The sequence below is a fragment of the Oryzias latipes genome, chromosome 19, assembly GCF_053564925.1.
Source record: "Oryzias latipes strain Hd-rR chromosome 19, Olatipes_Hd-rR_3.1".
NCBI classification, from domain to species: Eukaryota; Metazoa; Chordata; class Actinopteri; order Beloniformes; family Adrianichthyidae; genus Oryzias; species Oryzias latipes.
In genome coordinates this window covers 4024372-4046800 of record NC_136255.1, presented here as the reverse complement: position 1 = coordinate 4046800, position 22429 = coordinate 4024372, and the positions used below count along the sequence as shown (strand labels likewise).

Here is a 22429-nt window from a genome sequence, read left to right as displayed (position 1 = left end):
CAGTCAAACATCGATCAAGCACTGGATTACCCTCACCCGCCACAGGTGGTATCACAGGTTAATGTGATCCTGATACTCTTGTATTTGGATTGGTATTGACAAAATCATTTTTTTCTTAAAGGTCAAGCACACATTTTCTTACAACAATGCACCTCTAGTGTACCAAGACTTCCCCTGACTCTAAGAGGATTTAAAAACTGCCTACAGGGCAATGAATATAACAAAATTCTTTCTTCTTTTATTGCAGTGAGCACCCCTAATTTCCCTGATTTACATTTTGCTGTTAATCACACCCAATGGAATCCAATCAGAAACCAAGTGGTGATGCACTGGCTGGCATGCAGAAGGAGGCAGCCCTTCGGGCCCTGATACAAAGAACTGGATATCAGCTGCAGCAGGTGAGAAAAGGAAACTGTTTCAAAGTTAGAGGTAAAAGACCTCCATCAAAGACCCTTCATTTTACTGCTCTTCATTCTGTGGGCTGTAGGAGAATGGTCAGAGGCGGTACGGTGGCCCACCGCCTGGCTGGGATGGTCCGCACCCTGAGAGGGGCAGTGAGATCTTTGTGGGAAAACTACCAAGAGACCTGTTTGAAGATGAACTGGTTCCACTCTGTGAGAAGGTAAAACTGTGAGAACAAAAGAGATGCCGTTTTTGTCTGTTGTTGATTAAATATTTTTTCATCTTACTGATACTCTCTCTTCAGTTTGGAAAGATCTACGAGGTCAGAATGATGATGGACTTTAATGGCAACAACAGAGGATATGCCTTTGTTACTTTCAGCAATAAGCAGGAGGCCAAAACAGCAATGAAACAACTCAACAACTATGAAATCAGGCAAGAGCAAGCTCATTTTCACCTTTTTCAGTAGACAGTTTTTGAAAATCACCCATCAAAATGGATTTTTCCTGAATTTAAAAATTACTGAAATACTGCAAGATGTTTTAACTACTTAAAGACTGGAGCAAACTACCCCTGTAAAGAGACTAGCCACTGTCACTCCCACTCCGATCATCCTTTCATCTGTTTTCAAAGTGTTTGCAGTGGTGATACTGTTTGTAGCAAAAATCATAAAATCTGTGTCGTTTTCTAGGACATTGTTTCTTCAGGGCGGCAGGAGTTAATCAGAAATTCATCTCTCTGAGCTTGGCTGTTGGCGTAGAGTAAGCCTGCATCTCCCATTGTCCCCTTTGTTTACACTTTCTCCCGCTAGCTTACAGCCCTTAACAATCCCAACCTAAGATTACTGGTGCAACAAAAACAGCAAGTGACATCATAGCTATCCAACGGTACAGTTTGGATCCAGATTTCAGCTCAGACGAGGAAAACAAAGGTGTTCATGGATCTATTTGTCTGCAAGTAGATGTATCAGAAAGGGGCGGAGCGGGAAGCTTGTTGTCTGCTGACTGTAGCACCTACATCACAGCTACAGGCTTTTTCTAACAGTATTTTTTTATTTGCTTCTGATTAACCTGAATTTTAATAAAGAAATACTCAGAAATATAGTGTAGAACTACATTTTAATCTTATTATGCCCTCCATCATGAGAAACTCGCTACAAGAACCTGTTAAGAACACCAAAAACCCAATTTTCCTTGGAGTGGGTCTTTAAACCAATACAGTAAACCCTTGTTTATCGCGGGGGTTACGTTCCAAAAAGAACCCGTGATAGGCAAAATCCGTGAAGTAGAAACCTCTATTTTTTTTTAACAATTATTATACAATTAAATACTCTGTTATACATTGAAAAAAAGAACAAACCATTTTACAGGCTCAAACATTTGTTTCACAAATCAAAGTACTTTAAAAACGTTTTTTTTTTCAACAAATAACTTCTGTACAGTACTGTCAAATAATAATTTTAATCATCAATGTGAACAGAAGGCTTCAAATCGCGGAGATTAGCCCCGCCCACCGCGACCCGAGAGTAATTGAATTAAACGGGAGAAAATTTAAAATGATCATGAAAAAAATACAAAGTACAAACGGACAAATAGTGGCTCAGGTGTATTTCAATGCTCTTCAGTCTGAGAAGCTGCAGTGTTTTCTCCTTCTCAAGCCTGCGGTGCAGCTGCGTGTGTTTGTTCGGGAGAAGAATAGTGATTGACAGTTGTTGTCGCTCTTTTTCTATGGGTTTTAGAGAAACAGGAAATTGCAAGATGATTTGCATGTACGTAATTTGGAAAGCTGATTTACGTACGTGTACATATTAAACTGCAACATTATTGACGCGCAGGTAGAGAAGAAGCGGAGTGACTTTTTTAGCCAATCAGAATGCAGAACACAATGCACGATGCAAATCCGTGAAGTAGCGAAACCGTGAAAAGTAAACCGTGATATAGCAAGGGATCACTGTAATGCTGTTTTGACATCATCATCTATTCCTTACATTTTTACTGATCGCAGATACATGCCTACAATCTAATTAGATCTTTGCATACTGACTTGCAAATTTGATTATAAAAATATCTCTTAACATTCTTAGTACATAACTTTTTTGTTTTTATTTTAGAATTTTCAAATGTAGTGGTGTAAGTTTCAAATTCTTGTTACTTTCTGTTCTTGATCAATATTAGTTTTTCTCATGTGTCGTAAAAGTGGAACCAAGTAGTTGTTTTGCAAGTTACAAGTCCAAAGTCTTTGTCTTCGAGTCCTGAGGCAAGTCCCAAGTCAAAGCAGGCAAGATAGTCAAGATCGACAATTCTCAAGTTAAGTCCAAGTCAACCTGTTGAATGTGTCACGTCCTTTCGAGTCCTTTCAACAATATGTTAGAAATATTTACACAGACCATATATTCTTTCTATTCATTAAATAGAGGAGGAGAGCTGTCCACTGATCACTCCCTGGTAGTGAGTTGGATTCACTGGTGGAGAAGGAGGCTGGAAAGACTTGGCAGACCTAAATGTAGTGTGAGGGGCTGCTGGGAACGTTTGCAGCCCTCCATCAGGGAGGTCTGTAATTCCCACATCCAGGAGAGCTTCAGACAGGTACAGAGGGAGGCTAAGGACATTGAGTCAGAGTGGAATATGTTTTCTACCTCTATTGTCTCTGCTGCTGTTCAGAGCTTTGCTTGCAAGGTCTCGGGTGCCTGTCGCATCGGTAATCCCCGAACCCGGTGGGGGACACCAGGAAGTAAGGGATGCTGTTAAACTGTGGTCTTACCAAGCCTACATGGCTTGTAGGATTCCCGAAGCAGCTGACAGGTAGCGGCAGTCCAAGCAAGCAGCAGCCTCAGCTGTTGTGGAAGCAAAAACTTGGTCCTAGGAGGAGTTCGCTGAAAACATGGAGAAGGACTATCGGTTGGCCTCGAAGAGATTCAGGCAAACCACCGCCGCCTCAGGAGGGGAAAGCAGTTTTCAGCAGGTACCGTTTTCAGTGCAGGTGGGGGGCTGTTGAGTTCAACTTGGGACATTGTCTGGCTGTGGAAGGAATACTTTAAGAGTCTCCTTAATCTTGCTGACACGCCTCCTCTTGAAGTAGAGGCAGAGGACTTTGGGGTAAGGCTGTCTATCAACCCAAGATAAGGTCACTGAGGTAGTGGATGAGTTTTTCAATGGGTTAGAGTTAGGGTTAGGCTCCAGGAGTGGATGAAGTCCATCCCAAGTAACACTACCTGGACGCTTGCGTGGCAGTCGGGAACTGTACAACTGGACTGGCATGGTAAATGCCGTATACTTGTATAGCGCTTTTCTACCTTCCTCGAAGGCCCAAAGCACTTTACAGTCACAAACCCATTCACCCATTCCCACACACATTCACGCAGCGATGGCGGCTCCGCTGCTGAACACTGGCGCCAACCTTCCACTTGGAGTTCAGTGTCTTGCCCAAGGAGACTTCGACACATGGGCAGGCAAAGCGGGAATCGAACCTGCAATATGTCTTTTCAATATTTATATTATTGCAATATTTCTGCAAATTTTCTTTTCAATATTTCCACAATATGTCAAGACAACACTTTTGTTTGAGCGATTTTCATGAAGTAGCCCACACTTGCTGCCAGCTCCAGTCTACAAACACCACAGAAGTCTCATTGACCTTTGAACTTGGGAAAAGGCCTGCCATCTTGCATTTAGAAAAAAAATGCACCTTTAGCACCAGATACAAACGAAAACACGTCCTAGGGACTTTTAGCGTTGTCTCTTAACTTCTCAGGCATCCACAGCAAGGTACTGTGGACAATATGTTGGAATTATAAGTTGTAGATTTTCAACGTCATGTGCGTGGGGAGCTAGCACCAGTGGCACACTGTTTTGACTCTTGTGTTTTTCAGTGGAATACTGTGTTGCTAAGGACATCTAAAAGTTGACTTTTTCCAATTCGTTTGAAACTGACGTCAATCTATTCGTTATCCCTAGGTGATCAAAACGTAAAATGGTTGCTATGGAAATAAAATCAATAGAAAAGCTGGCATTTTGAAAAAAAAGTGGATTTTTATCAACTTATGACATGTAGCTATAACACATGGAGCAATGTGTTTTTCTGAGTGAGTTGATGATGCTGATCGCTAAGCTAGCACTTTTAGCCACATTAGCATCATAGAAAGCATAATTAGCATCTTAAGCAATAGATTTTCCGAGTCAGTAGAAAAAAAAGTATTCAATCAGATACCAATTGTGCAAGTTCTCCTTCTAAAAAAGATGAAAGAAGCCTGTAATTTTCATCATAGATAAACCTCAACTATTAGAGACAAAATGAGATAACCACATTGTCTGATTTTTAAAGTATTTATTTGTAAATCATGGTGGAAAAATATATATATGGTCATCTACAAACAAGCACCACCAGGGTGGTTACACGTGCAGAAAGTTTATTAGGACAGACATGATGACAGGTGTCGAACACAACTAAAAGTCCACAGAACTAAAGCAGGATCTGGCAGGCAGAGGTCAGACACGGGCATCACAATATCAGGGAGCCGGCTCAGAATAGTTGTAGTTCAGGTGTGGGTCGGGGGCAGGCGGCTAAGTCAGATAAGGAGCAGCATCAGGAACATGAGAAGACAGACCAGGAGATAACACTCGGTACGCAGGCAGAGTGTTGAGGTAATGGAATACAAAGTAATGAATTACTTTAATTTAATTACTTTGTCAGAAATGGAGGAACGGATAAGAGTCCAAATTTCGGTTTGGTAATTACAATTACTGGACAATAGAAACCCTTGTTACTTAGGTTTTGCAGGCTTTGACATTTTCTTCCGGTTAATCAAACCAAATGGAGGTTCATTTAAAAGAAAAAAGTGTCCTAAAAAAAGAGTTACTGGTGCACGCACGCAGAGTGGGGATTGATCAAAGTACACACATGTCCTCATTGTTGCGATCACATTGCTTTACAAACTGGCTCAACGATGAGACGAAAAGAGGTGCTGCAAGGAGTCCTCTCATCCTCGAGAAGCAGCGGGAGAGCGGCAGAGAGGAGACCCGCCCCGTGTCGTTTTGATTGAAACACCTCTACAGCCGCTCATTGGTGTGAAAGACGGGAGCCAACTCCTTCCCGGAAACCTTTTTTTTCTATATTTCTTCCTTTCTTTTTTTTCTCTCTAAGCTGCACGTGACGGCATCTCTGGTCAACATGAGTTGGCGCTCAATGCGCTCCACAGAGGGGGTCCGGTAGACTTGCAACAATGCAGAACTGTGAACAATCGACAGACGTAGAGAGAAAAAGGTGCAAGTCATTGTAATGGATTACCTAAAGTCAGAGAAAATGAACATGGAAGCATTTAACAGTTCTTTGTGTTTCCAGAAGAGTGCCTTCATTTGAGATTTGATAGATATGAATAAAGGCATAACAGGTTCATCAGTGGCATAGACCATATGTGTTGTTGTTCATGTGTCATGTTTCACACTGTTGTCTGAATTCTAATAAAACCAGATTTATATCTTGGACCAGGTTCATATTTTACACCAGGTCATTGGTTTAAAAATAAACTTAAATGAAAGACAGGATGGATGTAGTTTGTGCTGTTTTCCCTGTTTATGACATGAATAAAAAGTAAAGTAACGAGCAGTGAATTACTTTTTCAAATAGATGAGTAAAGTAATTTGATTACAATTTTGATCCTGTAACTAAGTTAAGTATTGAATTACTTTTTAGAAGTAATTTACCCGACACTGCAAACAATACTTTGCATGACGCGAGGCTTGGTGCGCTGCGTAAGTCTGATGTGGGTGATTGACTACGTGAGTCAGGTAAGTGGCATCCGGGAACTTTGCGCTGGGGCTGCTGGGAGATGTAGTGTGTTAATAATCCCGGGATGACTTCCACCGGGGATCAGAGGGGGAAAGGGAGCTCTGACACTTACACTGACCTTGAAGGAAATTCAAAAACCTCTGTTATAATATTGTCGTCACTGGGTACAATTGAACACCCCAGTTAAAAAATTGGCCAATTATCAGTAACCCTTGTGCTATCCTAGACACTTTAAAATTGGGAGTGGGGTCATCTAGACCCACTAGTCAGTGCTCTGAACCTTTTTTCTTCAATGATTTGTGATCTTCACTGGTGTCCATGGATTACATGAAATCCTCTCCACCTTTATCCACCTTTGTCATGGTAGGGAGAACACGTCAATGTAAGGGTGGGGGGGGGTCATCTAAGATAGCACAAGGGTTAAAGAGCACATTTATAACATATTAACATATTTTTCCTGTAGTGTTCTACATAAAACTTCATAAAAATATTTGATTTCTTTGTTCCTTCAGGAACGGACGCCTTTTGGGGGTTTGTGCCAGCGTTGATAACTGTCGTCTGTTTGTGGGTGGAATTCCCAAGATCAAGAAGCGCGATGAAATCTTGACAGAGATGAAGAAGGTCACTGACGGGGTTGTGGATGTCATCGTATATCCCAGTGCAGCAGACAAATCCAAGAATCGAGGATTTGCTTTTGTGGAGTATGAAAGTCACAGAGCGGCAGCCATGGCCCGGCGCAAACTGTTGCCAGGTCAGCTCTACCTTTTCTTTCCATGTTGATTCTGTAGCCAGTTATTCAAAATCCTGAAAACAAATGGGAACAGTTTTAGGCTCTTTACCTTATGACGTCTCTTGTGAACGGTTGCTATTGTCCATAACCCGACTCTCCATTAAAAACATCAAAAATTCAAAAAACTTTATGTCCTTTAGAAGCTGAAAGTTTTGGCAAACTTTTAGCTAAGATATCCTTCAGCATTTCAATGATTCAGCAGGCTTTTGATTAAATCTAATGGTTTTTCTGTCTTTCACACAGGAAATGACTATGATTGTGTTGGACTAATGTGAATTTTTATAACTGTTTTGGACTCCCTCTATTATTATCTATTACTCCCTCTATCTATCTAACAAAATTTCTTCTTCTTGACTTTTTCTGGAAACTTTTAAGGTGACCATCAGGTTTTTGTGTGATTTGTTTACTCCAAACTTTTAATCCTGTTTCCTTCCCAGCTAATTTAGTATTAGGCAAGTAAATTACCGTAGGTGTATATTTTCCAGCTTACAGTTCCGAATGCCTTAAAAATTCCTCTAGGTCTTTAATTTATGGCCATTCTAGACTGCAGATAGACAATTCTCTAACAAGTGGATTTATCTCAGTCTTTAGGGGATGTGATGATAAACCTATTTTCAAAATGATCCTCAAAGTATGGAAAAATGCAAAATACTGGAATCCTGTGTGAGGGAAAACCACTGACTGATTCTGGTCCCTTCTAAGCAGACAGGATGTTTGATGGTCAAGGTTTTCTGTGCTGTGCCTCAGGTCGTATCCAGCTGTGGGGTTACCCCATCGCTGTAGACTGGGCAGAGCCAGAGGTGGAGGTTGATGATGATACCATGGCAACGGTAAAAATATTGTATGTGAGGAATCTCATGCTGCAGACCACAGAGGAAACCATTGAGAGGGAGTTCAACAGCCTGAAACCAGGTACTGCAGCCCCAAAAGTATATGACCGCCCCCTGATAACATTCCCATGATAAAAAAGAAGCAGTGTCAGATACTTTAAAGTCTGAGATGGGAGAAAATGATGACCCAAGTGTACCTTTGTGTTAAAGGAGCTGTGGAACGAGTGAAGAAGATCAGAGACTACGCTTTCGTCCATTTCTGTCAAAGAGAGGATGCCATCAATGCTATGAATGCGCTAAATGGGAAGGTCAGCAACTCACACATGAAACCTCACTGGTTTGGATTATTGTTCAATGATTCCCATCCACTACCCTGTAATCATTTGACTCTGCTTTAAGTTAAACAAAACTGGAGAAATACAGAAGAGGTTTCAGCTGATGACTGTCTTCTTCCATACTCAGTTGGTGGAGGGTTCTCCCATCGAGGTGACTCTGGCCAAGCCGGTGGACAAGGACAGTTATGTTCGATACACCCGTGGGACGGGAGGAAGAGGAAGCTCTCTGCTCCAGACCGACTACACAGCCTACACACTGGGGCAGGTAAAGCCCAGTTTGATTCCAAACACGTCTGCTGTCTTCACGCTAAATTCTTCTAATTTCTTATTTACTTTCATCTATTTACCCTTTAACCTGCATTTTGGTCCAACTTTAATCATGGCGTTTAAAGCGTTCCAAGCAAAGAGCCTGCAGGGGGGGGGGCACCAAAATCACACTGCTGTCTATCAGCCACACAGTCCATAGGGAAAGATCTAATGAAAGAGTGCTGTGCAGGACCTAAATGCAGGAAACCAAAGCTAGGACATGATCACAATTTGATGAACTGAAACATGAAAATAAATAATTACCGCGCTGGTTCAAACAAGGGGATTGGAACCTTGGCCAAACATAAAATACGTCAGGGAGACAACTGACCCTACAACTTGTGGTTTAAATGGCAGGAGGCATCAATGACAAGGTGCAATACCACCACCTGCTGTGTTGGAGTGTGAGTCGGAGTGGGGGACTACCTACTAATCTATATGTAAAAAAAACCTACATTCTTCTCAACAGTCCAGTTCTCCTGAAAAAACCATTAACAATTCCATTGAAATTCTGGTCCCGTCCCAAAAGCCTCTAACTCAGCCGCTTTCCCTCTGGCAACCGTTCTCTATCCTCCAATTCAATTACATTTACATAGCCCAATATTACAACAATAGTCATCTCAATTGGCTTCATACGGTAATTGTAGAGTAAACATTTAATTATAAGGATCATGATTAGCTGCTGTCTTTCTCCACTGATTCTTCCCGACCCAGCTGCTTTATCACCCGTAGTGGGGAAACGAGAGCCGAGCTGCTAATTAACCATCTGTGTTGACTGTTGGTGCCCCATACTCCACACACCCTCAAACAGTCTCTGAGAGAGGAGACAGAAATAGATGCTCCATGCTCCAATAGTGCCACACAAACATGTTAAAGACACCAAAAAGACTGGAGTAGCTCTTTAATGAAACTGAAGGTCTCCCACACTGATCTGAATGATGGCTTGTTTTTTATGTACAGAGGGGCAAAAAAGTATTTTGTCAACCATCAACTGTGCAAGTTCTGGGATTATTTTATCCTACAGGTAAACCTCAACAATGAGAGACAAATGAGAAAGAAAATCCAGAAAATCACTTTGTCTGATTTTTAAAGAATTCATCTATAGAAAAGACACCCGTCCACAACCTCAAACAGTCACACACCAAACTCCACTATGACCTAGACCAAAAATCTGTCTAAGGACAGCAGAAACCAGTTTGTTGACCTGCACTGGGCTGGGAAGACTGAATCTGCAACAGGTAAGCAGCTTGGTGTGAAGAAATCACCCGTGGGAGCAATTATTAGGAAATGGAAGACACACAAGACCACTGATGATCTCCCTCCGTCTGGGACTCCCCCAAGATCTCACCCCGTGGGGTCAAAATGATCACAAGAACGGTGAGAAAAAATCCCAGAACCCCACGGGGGACTTAGTGAATGACCTGCAGAGAGCTGGCACCAAAGTAACAAAGGCTCCCATCAGTAATACGACACCGTCAGGGACTCAAACCCTGCAGTGCCAGACGTGTCCCCTGCTAAAGCCAGTACATGCGTAAAGTCTGCTAGAGAGCATTTTTATGATCAGATGAAACCAAAATAGAAAATTTTGGTAGAACTCTACTCGTCGTGTTTGGAGATGAAAAAATGCTGAGTTGTATCCAAAGATTACCATAGCTACTGTAAAGCATGGAGGTGGAAACATCACAGTTTGGGGACATTTTTAAGCAAAGGACCAGGACGACTGATCCGTGTAAAGGAAAGAATGAATGGGACCATGTATGGTCAGATTTTGAGTGAAAACCTCCTTCCATCAGCATTGAAGATGAAACGTGGCGGGCTCTTTCAGCAGAACAACGATCCCAAACACACGTTGCCTGAGTAACGAAGGAGTGGCTTCGAAAGAAGCATTTCAAGGTCCTGGAGTGGCCTAGCCAGTCTCCAGTTCTCAACCCCATAGAAAAGGTCAAGGACAGCCCCAAAATATCACTGCTCTAGAGGAGATCTGTATGGAGGAATGGACCAAAACATTCCTGCTGTAGAGGAGATCTGCATGGAAGAATGGACCAAAACCTTCCTGCTGTAGAGGAGATCTGCATGGAAGAATGGACCAAAACCTTCCTGCTGTAGAGGAGATCTGTATGGAGGAATGGACCAAAACATTCCTGCTGTAGAGGAGATCTGTATGGAGGAATGGACCAAAACATTCCTGCTGTAGAGGAGATCTGTATGGAGGAATGGACCAAAACATTCCTGCTGTAGAGGAGATCTGTATGGAGGAATGGACCAAAACCTTCCTGCTGTAGAGGAGATCTGCATGGAAGAATGGACCAAAACCTTCCTGCTGTAGAGGAGATCTGCATGGAAGAATGGACCAAAACCTTCCTGCTGTAGAGGAGATCTGTATGGAGGAATGGACCAAAACATTCCTGCTGTAGAGGAGATCTGTATGGAGGAATGGACCAAAACCTTCCTGCTGTAGAGGAGATCTGCATGGAAGAATGGACCAAAACATTCCTGCTGTAGAGGAGATCTGCATGGAAGAATGGACCAAAACCTTCCTGCTGTAGAGGAGATCTGCATGGAGGAATGGACCATAATACCAGCAACAGTTTGTGAAAACCTTGTGAAGACTTAAAGAAAACGTTTGACTGCTGTCATTGTCAACAAAGGGTAAACAAAAAAGTATTGAGCTGAACTTTTGTTATTGACCAACTACTTATTTTCCACCATAATTTACAAATAAATTCTTTAAAAATCAGACAATGTGACTTTCTGGATTTTCTTCTCATTTGGTCTTTCATATTTGAGGTTTACCTATGATGAAAATTACAGACCTCTCTCATCTTTTTAAGTGGGAGAACCTGGACGATTGGGTGCTTGACTAAATCCTTTTTTGCAGCACTGGATGAATCCAGCATTCAGTTTCTTCTGTATTTGAACCCCTTTTTCTCCCTGACCTTCTTCAGATATTCATTACTATTAATTGTCAGAAAACTCTCAACCTTCTCTTCTCATTCAGGTGTACGACCCATCAGCTGCATATCTCGGCGCACCAGTCTTCTACGCCCCCCAGGCCTACACTGCCTTACCGAATCAGATCCGCTTCCCCGCAGCCAAAGCTCCCGTGGGAGGTCGAGGCTTAATCAGGTCTCCGTCTGTCAGAGGTGAGGACACGGTCGGCTCAGCCTGAGTTTAAACAAGAACAGGAATGGCAGCGTTAGAAGGTTTTTGCAGGAACACTTTTTAAATAGGTTTTTCATCACAGACTGATGACCTCCTCTTCAGTCGGACCATTCAGTCACAATCATTCTAAACTGAAACCTAAAAGTAATTACAATTTGTGTTAAAGCACTTTTTCTGCCTGAGGCCACATCCCTCAGGCAGAAAGGCTGAGCCTTGATAAGCAGTGTTAATGTAAAAATGGGGAAAGGGGTTCAGAAACTATTACCAATCACTTCAATATAGAATGTGGGTCTACAATCAGAATACTTTTTGGTCCAGCACAATCAGATCCACGGAATCACAGTTTGAAATAATGAAACTGTTCTGTTACTGTCACCATGGTTGCCAGGACTGACTCTGATTTGGATAATTGTATAACTGTGTGATTCTTCCAACTGATTCTTTCGGTGATTTGATTGATTTCACTGCCTCTCCTGTAGAAATTTACATGACTGTACCTGTAGGGGCTGCGGGGGTGCGGGGGCTGGGAGGGCGGGGCTACCTGGCTTATTCTACTGGGGCAGGAGCCTTAGGACGTGGAAGTGGGGGCACCTCATGTGGCCTGAAAGTCTGCAAGCAGGCAGAGGAGAAGCTGTACGACCTGCTTCCTGGAATGGAGCTGACCCCCATGAACCCTGCTGCCATGAACCTGAAGGCCAATGCCCTCAAGCCAGCAACACAGGTAACAAAACAGACGCAACAACCAGGTTACCTTATTTGTAGCTTCATCCATCCACCTGCTATGGAAAGACAAGTCATTTAACCAGAGAAGGGTTGTGGCATTCAGCTAATTTGATGTTAAAAAGACCAAATTTGTAGAACATCTGCTGCTCAGCAGCTTGTGAGCTCCAGACTGTTGTAAGGGATATCATTAAAATCCCAGAGAGAAGAGCACAAGTTCAGCTTACGATAGAAATCTGTCTCTGCAAGCCTTAGTGAGCACACCCAACAACTCCTATGTAATTGTCAAGCACAGCGGCGGAGGGCCCATGATGTGGTCCTGTTCTGCAGCCATAGAACTTCATGCTTGACTTTGAGCCAAGGATGAACTCAACTGTATTTCAGACTGGTTCTTTTTGTGAAGCTCCTACTGACCTATCAAACAATATGTGACAGACAGATTTGCAGCAGAATGATGTCAAAGATGAGAATAAAGAAACTAAAGGTACAAATGACAAATGAACCCTTGTGCTATCTTAGATGACCCCATCCTTCCACTGACGTGTTCTCCCTACCATGACAAAGGTGGATAAAGGTGGAAAGATTTCATGTAATCCATGGACACCAGTGGAGATCACAAATCATTGAAGAAAAAAGGTTCAGAGCACTGTCTAGTGGGTCTAGATGACCCAACTCCCAATGTTAAAGTGCCTAGGATAACACAAGGGATAAAGACTTCATGCTATTTAAAGGGTCTTATCTGAGAATAAGGGACGAGGAACCGTGAGGTTAAAGAGCAGAATGGTTTTTAATTCAAGCTTTTTGTTCTTCAGGTGCTGGAGGAGCTCTGTCAGAAGAACAACTGGGGTCAACCTGTCTATCAGCTCCATTCTGCCATCAGTCCAGAGCAGAGACAGCTTTTCCTCTACAAGATCACCATCCCAGCCCTGGCATCCCAGTACCCCAACCTGTAGGTGTTACTGCAAACGTGCTACGCAACAGCAAACAGTTGTCACACATCTGCAGACACAATTGAATTCATCTCTGCTCATCTTTGTAAATAGCTCCACTGGAAACACAAACAAACACCCAAAACGTTCAGATTCCCCCAGAAAGCTGGAACATTTTCATCAACATTTCAATCATTTCAATGAGCACTTCTGGAGTATAGTTGTTTTTAACTTACTCAGATTTTAAATGATTGGACATTTATGTATAAATGTCAACATCTTGACAGCACAGTTAGTACATAAGGTTCTGAAATAATAAACTGCAGCTTCTTTAAAGATGGTCGTGTTTGTCAAAGCACCGGTTTTAGAAAAAAAAACTTTGCAGCATCCAGAATGATTCTGCAAGAGGTTAAGAAAAAGCTAAATCCCCGATTTCAAAAACACCCTGGATAGCAAAAAGATCAAATGTTTCTTTAGCCTTTTAGGCAGGCAGGATGGAACCAGAACCTTTATATGTAAAGGGGTGAGCGGTTGGTTCCAGGACAAACAGGGGGTCTGAACGCAGTCCAGAGGAGGGTGAACCCTGATAGATAAATACAGCTGGCAAATTGAACACATCACATTTTGTCTAAATGTAAAAAAACAGAATTTTCTTTTCATAATGATGCGTTTTGCACTTTGATTCAATCTCACTAACATTCCAAGTCAACAGCAGCCATTGTTACAGTTGTGCTCATAAAATTACAGACCCTGGAATACTAATGAAAACACAAAAACTTTGTTTCTACTCATAGTTAGTGGTTGGATGACGCCGTTTGTTGTATAAAAAAAACTCTGTTTACCCTTCTGACCCTTTTTTTTTAATCATAATGACAACAAACTGCATTCATCTCACCAGAAAGTTTCCTGTGCCTTTGCAGCTCAAACATCCCCAAACCATCAACCATCCGCCTCTGTGTTTCACAGTAGGAATAGAGTTCTTTAGGGCTGGGTTGATTTGATAAAATCGATCTGAATGGATGCTAGCTAAATAAATCAATAATTGATCCATAAAAGTAGAGATCGATCTTTTATGCCTTTCCTTTTCCGCTGGCCTAACACCTAGTAGCAGTAAAGCCAAAGTCCACTAGCTAAATGCTAAGGTATAATAGAATTTCCCTTAGGACGGCTAATGCTAACGCTCGTTTGATTAAGTGAACAGCTTCATAGACTCACAGGCAGGAATTTTCCAAACTCTTTTAAGGAAACGTTTTTTTAAAGTAACCATTTGTGGTGTAAAACACTATTTTTCCGCTCCAATCTTCTGGAATAAAGTGTGATGCTGTAGTGAGAGCTCCACCTAGTGGCCAAACTGAAACACCTCCAGGAGAGGCAATGATCTGTACATTTTTGTTTGAGAAATCATGTAACACTGTATGGTGTTAACAGTCTCACTAGTTTATTATTTCACCAATAATATTTACATTATGTGAATTGTATTAGATTAATAGGAATACCTTCAAAACATTTATAGATTATTAATGTATTTCTGTACAAAGATGTCTAAATATGCAAACCATATAAAATCAAAATTGAATTGAATCAGCCGTATTGCTGTTGAAGAAAACATGGAATGAAATCTGTCAGAAATACTCAAAGTACTTGTTCACTTAGAGCATCAAGTAAAACCTTCATGAGGGACCATGTAGGAAGACCCTGTTAGCACTTTCATTGTCATATTATAGACGCACTTCCTTTACACTTTTACAGCTCTGCAGCCCCAGGAAATTCGACCTGTTGTAGTCCCACTATAAACCACCAGTGGTAGGGAGAAAATTCAGTTTCTCTCCAAAAATGAAGAGACACAAATATCGTTACAAGGATTTTTTGTTTTTGCATTATTTTATTTCCTAATGATAGAATCTGAAGGTTTTTGAGTCTTTTGATTTTATTAGAGCTGAAATGTCTGAAGATTTATTTAAAGAAACGTCTTTAAAACGCCCCTCTCACCCTTCCGTGGGTGGTTTCTCCTCCAAGCTCGGGTCCTCAACCAGAAGGAGCTTGAGGTCCTGCAGTATCTTAGCTGTTCCTGTTCCCTTCTGGACTGAGAGGTCTGAGGTCTTTCCGGGGATCTGTTGTAGCCACTCCTCCAGCTTGGGGGTTACTGCCGCACCGCATCCTCTGCTCTCAACTGCATGAGACATTATAGTTAAGTGGGCTTTCAGCTTCAAACTTTATTTTTTCCGATCCAATCTCCTATTTATATAAAGGTTGTAGCAAAGATTGAGGTGGGCTGACTAATGTGCTGTCCCACTTTAGGCTCTACATCCAGAACCCTTAGGGTGAGGTCAGACATTGTCCACCTTTATGTGTGTGTGTAATCATATATTTCACTTTAAAGGATGTCCTTTTATCCCCCTCATCTGGGACCAGGTCATGGGTTCAGTCAGTCAAAGCAGAGATGCCCCGACATTCCTCTCTCGGCCAACTTGGCAGTGGAATCCTGAGGCGTTATCAGGCCAGCCAATCTCTTTAGATCTGGACCAGATGTGTCCTTGATACCCTGGGAGCCGTTCTGGACCAGATGTTTGAGCCCCCCCAACTGGCTGCTCTTGATGTGAAGGAGTTTGCTGCCAGACGCACAGGAGAGTCTGAAACTCAAAGGAACAAAAGTTAGTGATTATTCTGCTCCAACTCCTGAAAGATTATCTGAAGCTTACATTTCCGGAAACACTGAAGATCCGAAGAGCACTGGGCAGGATGACATCACTCTTGGTGGGACGTAAACACAGACGGTCATAGCCGTCTCTGTTTACGTCCCACCAAGAGCGCATGTGGAGACAGCGCTGGAGACGCATCACTCTGGACTCCTCACTGCCACCCATGTTTCAATACGTGGATTGTGCTACACGTGGCAACAACACAATTGACCTACTCTATGCCAACATCGAGGAGGCATAGAAAGCCACGCCCCTTCCTCCTCTCTGCAAATCAGATCACATACTGGCTTCTTTACAACCCAGGTACACAACCTTGGTGAAGAGAGAGCCTCCATCAACCAGAATGGTAAGGAGGCAGAGGAGGAGCTTAGAGACTGTTAGAGCACAGACAGGAGTGTGTTATTGGACGTCTACGGTGAGGACATCGAGCAGGCATCTCAGTGTCTGACACACAACATTCAGTTTTGTTTAGATATTGTGATGCCCACAAGGGCCGTTATGCAAATAACAAACCTTGGATCACAAAGGAGGTCCTGATCAGGAAAAGGAGAAATCCATGCAAGCTCAGTTGAGGTGTTGTCTGAGAAGCTCTAGAGAAAACTACAAAGCAAAGACTGAGGGAAAATTTAGAACAAACATTATAAAAAAAGTGTGGGATGGAATGAAAGCAACCACAGGGTGTAACAAAGGGGCTACATTGGGAGGAGATAGTGTGGAGCGAGCCAATGATCTAAACGATCATTTCAATGGTTTAACTCATCAGCAAACCCTCCACCTACATCACCTTGTTCCCCTTTATTTCCTCCTCACTCTACAAATGAACCTGCACTGTTGGCATCAGCTTTCCTTCATTACATTTCTCCAACGGAACAGCAGGTAAGAAGAGACCTGAAGATTTCATTTCCAGCAATACCTCACGGCACGTTTGGGTCTGCCAAGACTTCCCGCCTCCTCCCATGCAAGTAGATCTAATTCACCACCAGGCAGTGATCAGGGGACAGCTCCACCCCCTTCTGCCATGAGTCCAAGACAAATGACCGGAGGGGACACTGAGGACATCAGAGAGAGTCAACCAACAGTGTAGAGCTTGAAGATTGGAATTAGTTTAGCCAGGAGGAGGCGCTCCATCAGATTGTGAATGTCACTCACGGCTCAGTTTTGTGCAGTTTCTGCATCAGACACTGATTGCATGTTTTCTTGCAGACATCCCTTCACCCCGGCTAAGCTGTGTGCTGCTGTGGAGGAAGCCAAAGTCCACGCGGCGGAGTACACCCTCCAGACGCTTGGCCTGCAGTCAGATGGCACTGCTGACGCTACTGCTGCCGCCATGACCTCAGTAGCCTTCCCAGGTATGTGAAGGTCCGTACCAAAATCAACTAACTCTTGGCTCAAAGCACTAACAGACTGGTTTCTGGTTTTCACAGCAGAAACTAAAACAATCATTCTTCTGAGTCCTGGTTCTGTTCTCCAAACAGGATATACTCTGGCGAGCCCAGTGTCCTCCGCAGCGGTGGCCTCTCAGCTGAAGGAGGCCGCTTCTCTGGGTCAGGAGCTCACCGCCTACGCTGCTTATGAGGGCTACCCTGCGTTTGCAGTGGCAGCACGCCACACAGATGGATACGGGGTTTTCTAGAAAGAAAGCTGCATTCACACCAGCACCGCCCCCTCCTTCTGGGGCTGTTTACAGGACAACCGAAGCACTAAAACCCAGCAGCTCAGCCGATCAGTTTCCTTTGGTGCTGAACCCATCCACAGGAGCAGTGAACGAACGTGAGTGCGTTGTTATGCCGCACTCACGTTGTCTGACTCTTCACTCTGGTTTGTCCCATCTTCTCGCCCGTCTCTGCCCTCTGGACAGTTGCCAGCCGTTGAATGTCAAACCAACCCAGGTTCATTCTGATCTGCTTCAATTTTCTACATGGAATTGTGACGATAGTGAAAACATGTTCACGCCATTTTCTCTGTATACCATGGTTTATGTCGTGGCAATTGTGTTGTTTAAGTTGTAATACATTATCTAGGACTGTCATGGTATTTTAGTATTATCTTGACATTTAAGTGACATGAAGAAGACCCCCCCCCCCTCCCGTCTTATGGCTTTTGCTCTGACTTTTCTGTCTCATAAAACTTTCAGATTTTTTTTCTGTAAATCAAACTTGTCACATTGATGTTTCACATGAAAGCTTTTCAATAAGCTTTTAGTAACCGCCTTATGGATGAGCATCAGTGACACACTAGCAGAAAAGCAGCTTTCACCATTAACTGGATTCTCATCCAAGTTTTTTTCCCAAAGCTTTTAGTGATTCTGAGAAAAAGTCGCAACATTCAGTTCATTAAAAATTATTTTTTAGTCTGTCCACCTTAGTGAAACACTCGTTTCCAAACCGCTGTTGAGCCTCTCGTCTGCTGTGTTTTAGTGAAAACGTCCAGAACAAGGCAGACGGGTATTGCTGATGTTTTAGGTTAGCATCCCGGCCCCCCATGCAGGGATGAGCTCATTACATTCTCCTGAAAAGCTGATAGGAACTTGTCTAAATAAAAGTTATGCTTCATTTCTGTTTTAGCGTTTAGCAGTTTGACGTTAATTTTCTCCTCTGCTGCATCATTAAACTAGATGGAGTTGCTCGTGCCAGTATTTTCAGTCTTCTTCAGACGCTTGCTTCGCTTTATTAAAAAGAGGAGAAAATCTGTCTTGGTTTTAAAAATCCTGCTAAATACCATGATGTTGAAATGTCTTCAGAAATGATGATGGAAAACTTTCTCGTGTTGTCCGCCTGCTGACGCCAGCATCAGTCTTACTTTTTTCCTTCATCTTTTGTCAGCAGGTTTGTGGAGAGTTTGGAATCCGAGACATGATAAAGCAGAGACAGTATTAAAGTGTGTGGAGCACTTAAAGCTTATTTTTATAGCAGAAAAAGCGAATATCCAGAAACTCTGTGGAGTGTTTTGCGTTGACTTTAACCAGTGTAATTAACAGAAAATGAAACAAATCTACGATTGGGTAAATGTGAGAAGATAAGTGGATTTCCTGTGATTTAAGGAATCTGCTATGAGAATCTGTCAATTTTGATGAAATTTGATCCTGATGAATGAATAAACTGATGTCTGAAGAACGAGTGAGCGGTCAATCTGCATTTCTGTACATTACAATCAAACATCAACTGCTGACGATCGACCAGACGGTTGTTATTCTACACTGGAATGAAAGGCATGTTTCCTTCTTGAAAACCTCTAACACAACTAAAGTGTAGAACCACAAAGTCAAGCAGAACTAAAGATTTACATCCCAGACAAACATTTTTATAAAGCTGTATTATGACAGAATTCAAAGCCCAAAACCAACAAAAGGTGATGTAATCGACAGGCTTCTGCATCATATCTGGCTGATCCTGCAACATTTCAGCCTCTGCTCTGCAGCAACATGGAGAAAAAAGAAAGGTTTACATTTTCAACAAAAATACCATAACTTCTTCTTTTAACCTTGTGCTATCCTAGGCACTTTACCATTGGGAGTTGGGTCATCTAGACCCACTAGACAGTGCTCTGAACCTTTTTTCTTCAATGATTTGTGATCTTCACTGGTGTCCATGGATTACATGAAATCTTTCCACCTTAATTCACCTTTGTCATGGTAGGGAGAACACGTCAATGTAAGGGGGGGGGGGGGGGGGGCATCTAAGATAGCACAAGGGTTACCAAAAAAAGATATTTCAGTTTCCCGAGTAGATGTTTTGTAGATTTTCTGTTTACTGTGTGACTACAGCAAACTGTTGATCAGTGAGTCTGCCACACTGGGGTCCTCCTCCTTTCTTTTCTTTATTCACACCTGAGTCTATTTAACTACTGGAGCAGCATTTGTTACTTGAAGAATTAGAGTCTGGACTCGAAACTAACAGCTTGAACAGGAGAAACCAAAGCTGCCAAAGAAATGAGGACATGAGCATCTCTCTGGACCAAGGGATGCAGGAACGGCCTATGGAGGGACCTGATGGACTCTCTGGGTGTGGAGGAGGACCTGGCACTGCCTGCTATTGACCAGGGATCAGGGAGGAGCTCCGTGCTGGAGGCGCATCAGGTATGGCGTTGCTGAGAGAGCGGTAAGTTACGGAAAACCTTGTAAAAAAAAAGTGAGGAGTGTTTTAAAGCTTGTGCTATCCTATGGGGTCCTGATGACCCCACCCTTACATTGACGTGTTCTCCCTACCATGACAAAGGTGGATAAAGGTGATCCCAGAGAGAAGAGCACAAGTTCAGCTTACGATAGAAATCTGTCTCTGCAAGCCTTAGTGAGCACACCCAACAACTCCTATGTAATTGTCAAGCACAGCGGTGGAGGGCGCATGATGTGGTCCTGTTCTGCAGCCATAGAACTTCATGCTTGACTTTGAGCCGAGGATGAACTCAACTGTATTTCAGACTGATTCTTTTTATGAAGCTCCTACTGACCTATCAAACAATACGTGATGCAAGTGCAGACAGATTTGCAGCAGAATGATGTCAAAGATAAGAATAAAGAAACTAAAGGTACAAATGGCTAATGAGCCCTTGTGCGATCTTGGATGACCCCCCCCCCCTTCCATTGACGTGTTATTCCTACCATGACAAAGGTGGATAAAGGTGGAAAGATTTCATGTGATCCATGGACACCAGTGAAGATCACAAATTATTGAAGAAAAAAGGTTCAGAGCACTGTCTAGTGGGTCTAGATGACCCAACTCCCAATTTTAAAGTGCCAAGGATAACACAAGGGTTACGAAATAGGAAAAAATGTCAAGTTTTTACTAAATATTAGTCAGAAACTAAGTTCAAAGCGGCTGATAAGGAAACCTTTGATGACCCAGCATTCTTGCACAATTTAAACGCATCATCTTGTGGAGAGAGTCTTAGAACTCTTAGTGCACTCGTAACTCTGATCTGTGTGGAAATGTGGGTTAGTCTGTGTGCAACATTGGATGAATGCGTACTATATGCATAGGAACCATTTTGAAGTCATAATTAGTGTTAAGCTGTCGTAATTTCAAATATAAATTCTATTTCGTCTTTGTAAGCCAACAACCACTTTCAGACGCATTCAGGAGACGGGCTACTACTGTTGGGTTCTCCTCTGAGTCTGGACCAACGGAGGAAACGTCTCACCTGGACCAAGGAGAAGAAGGACTGGACTGTTGGGCAGTGGTCCAAAGTCCCGCTTGGGAATCAGGGGTCTGGAGGAAGACTGCTGAGGAGCAGAACCAAAGCTGCTGAAGGTCCAGACAGAAATCTCCACAGTCAGTCATCATCCGGGCTGCAATGTCCAGCGTTGGCGTTGGTAAACTCTGGTGTCTTCAGTCCAAACTCACTGCAACGGTCTAGAAGAATGTTCTAGAGGATTTCAGGTTTCAACGTCCAGCAGGACCTGGTCTCTGTCTGATGGTGGACAGATCCTTTTGAAAAGACTTTATTTGGATTTGATGTGATCACGATCTCTGTTTTATGGAAAAACTAGGAAGTAATTGGTGATTTCTCCACAGTATTCTGATTTTCTGAAATCCTGTTTCTTCGGTTTTATGAGATGGAATCCCAATTTACTTAAAAATACACAAAAAATACTATAAATCATTGAAATAGTTTATTATATATCAGTGACGCAACCTTAAAAGCGATCCCTCTGCTGGCTCCGAAGCCAAAATCCCATAAACCTCTATAGAGAAATAAACAGCTGTTACTCATTCTTTTGGTCAGAAGAACCATTCTGGCTCTGATACATTTTTTTACATCTTCTTGATGATCCTGATTTTTTTAAAATATTTTTTCTTTATAAAATTTACAAACTGGCCAATCGAATGCCTCAATGAAAGCATGCGGTACCCACTGGCCATTCCAAATGTTTGATTGACAGCTTCTCCTGAGCCGGCTTTTTAGTCATCAAAGTCATCAACATTGATGACTTTAGTGTCGCAGATAAAGATCAGAGCCAGCAGTTCTAAAGATGGCTGAACGACCACCACTTCAACTAAGATGATCCAAACCAGCCTTGTACTTCTGTGGTCTCCACTCCACATAAAGGTGGGACTAGAGTTCAGATGTCTAACCACTCAGGAAGTTCACCTAGAAGTTTCTCATTCCTTCATTTGGACAACTTTTAATGGTACTTTGCAGGTTTATAGAACGCCGTGGCAAACTATACAACTTATACTCTGACCAAGGTACCAACGTAACCCTTGAGCTATCCTATGGGGTCAAGATGACCATTGACGTGTTCTCCCTACCATGACAGAGGTGGATAAAGGTGGAAAGATTTCATGTAATCCATGGACACAGAAAGTCTCTGCAACAAATGGTTATAAAAATGTGAGCTGGTGCTTGGAATCTGAACCCTTGAGAGTTGAAATCATTGTTTAAACCATTTTGATGATGAGGTCAACTCTCCAAAGTTTCACTTGACCATCACCGTTTTGACCCCTACCACAGGACACCTGGGGGGAGGAAAAGT

General features: G+C 42.6%; 1 protein-coding gene across 6 annotated transcripts in view; it reads left to right on the top strand.

Moving 5' to 3' along the window:
* Window positions 1–19073, top strand: part of a1cf (apobec1 complementation factor) — a 30905-nt gene extending 11832 nt beyond the window's left edge. The window contains exons 2-13 of one of the 6 annotated variants that reach the window (XM_020712033.2): window positions 248–398; window positions 488–622; window positions 707–837; window positions 6699–6937; window positions 7724–7888; window positions 8017–8114; window positions 8269–8406; window positions 11446–11590; window positions 12113–12330; window positions 13142–13278; window positions 17161–17306; window positions 17433–19073. In XM_020712033.2, coding sequence (XP_020567692.1) covers window positions 297–398; window positions 488–622; window positions 707–837; window positions 6699–6937; window positions 7724–7888; window positions 8017–8114; window positions 8269–8406; window positions 11446–11590; window positions 12113–12330; window positions 13142–13278; window positions 17161–17306; window positions 17433–17590 — 1812 coding nt within the window. In that variant the 5' untranslated portion in view covers window positions 248–296 and the 3' untranslated portion in view covers window positions 17591–19073. Of the gene's footprint in view, window positions 1–247; window positions 399–487; window positions 623–706; window positions 838–6698; window positions 6938–7723; window positions 7889–8016; window positions 8115–8268; window positions 8407–11445; window positions 11591–12088; window positions 12331–13141; window positions 13279–17160; window positions 17317–17381 lie in introns of all 6 variants that reach the window. The other 5 variants (XM_078938104.1, XM_078938105.1, XM_004080747.4 and 2 more) reach the window with 5 other exon arrangements.
* The last annotated feature ends 3356 nt before the right edge of the window (window positions 19074–22429 follow it).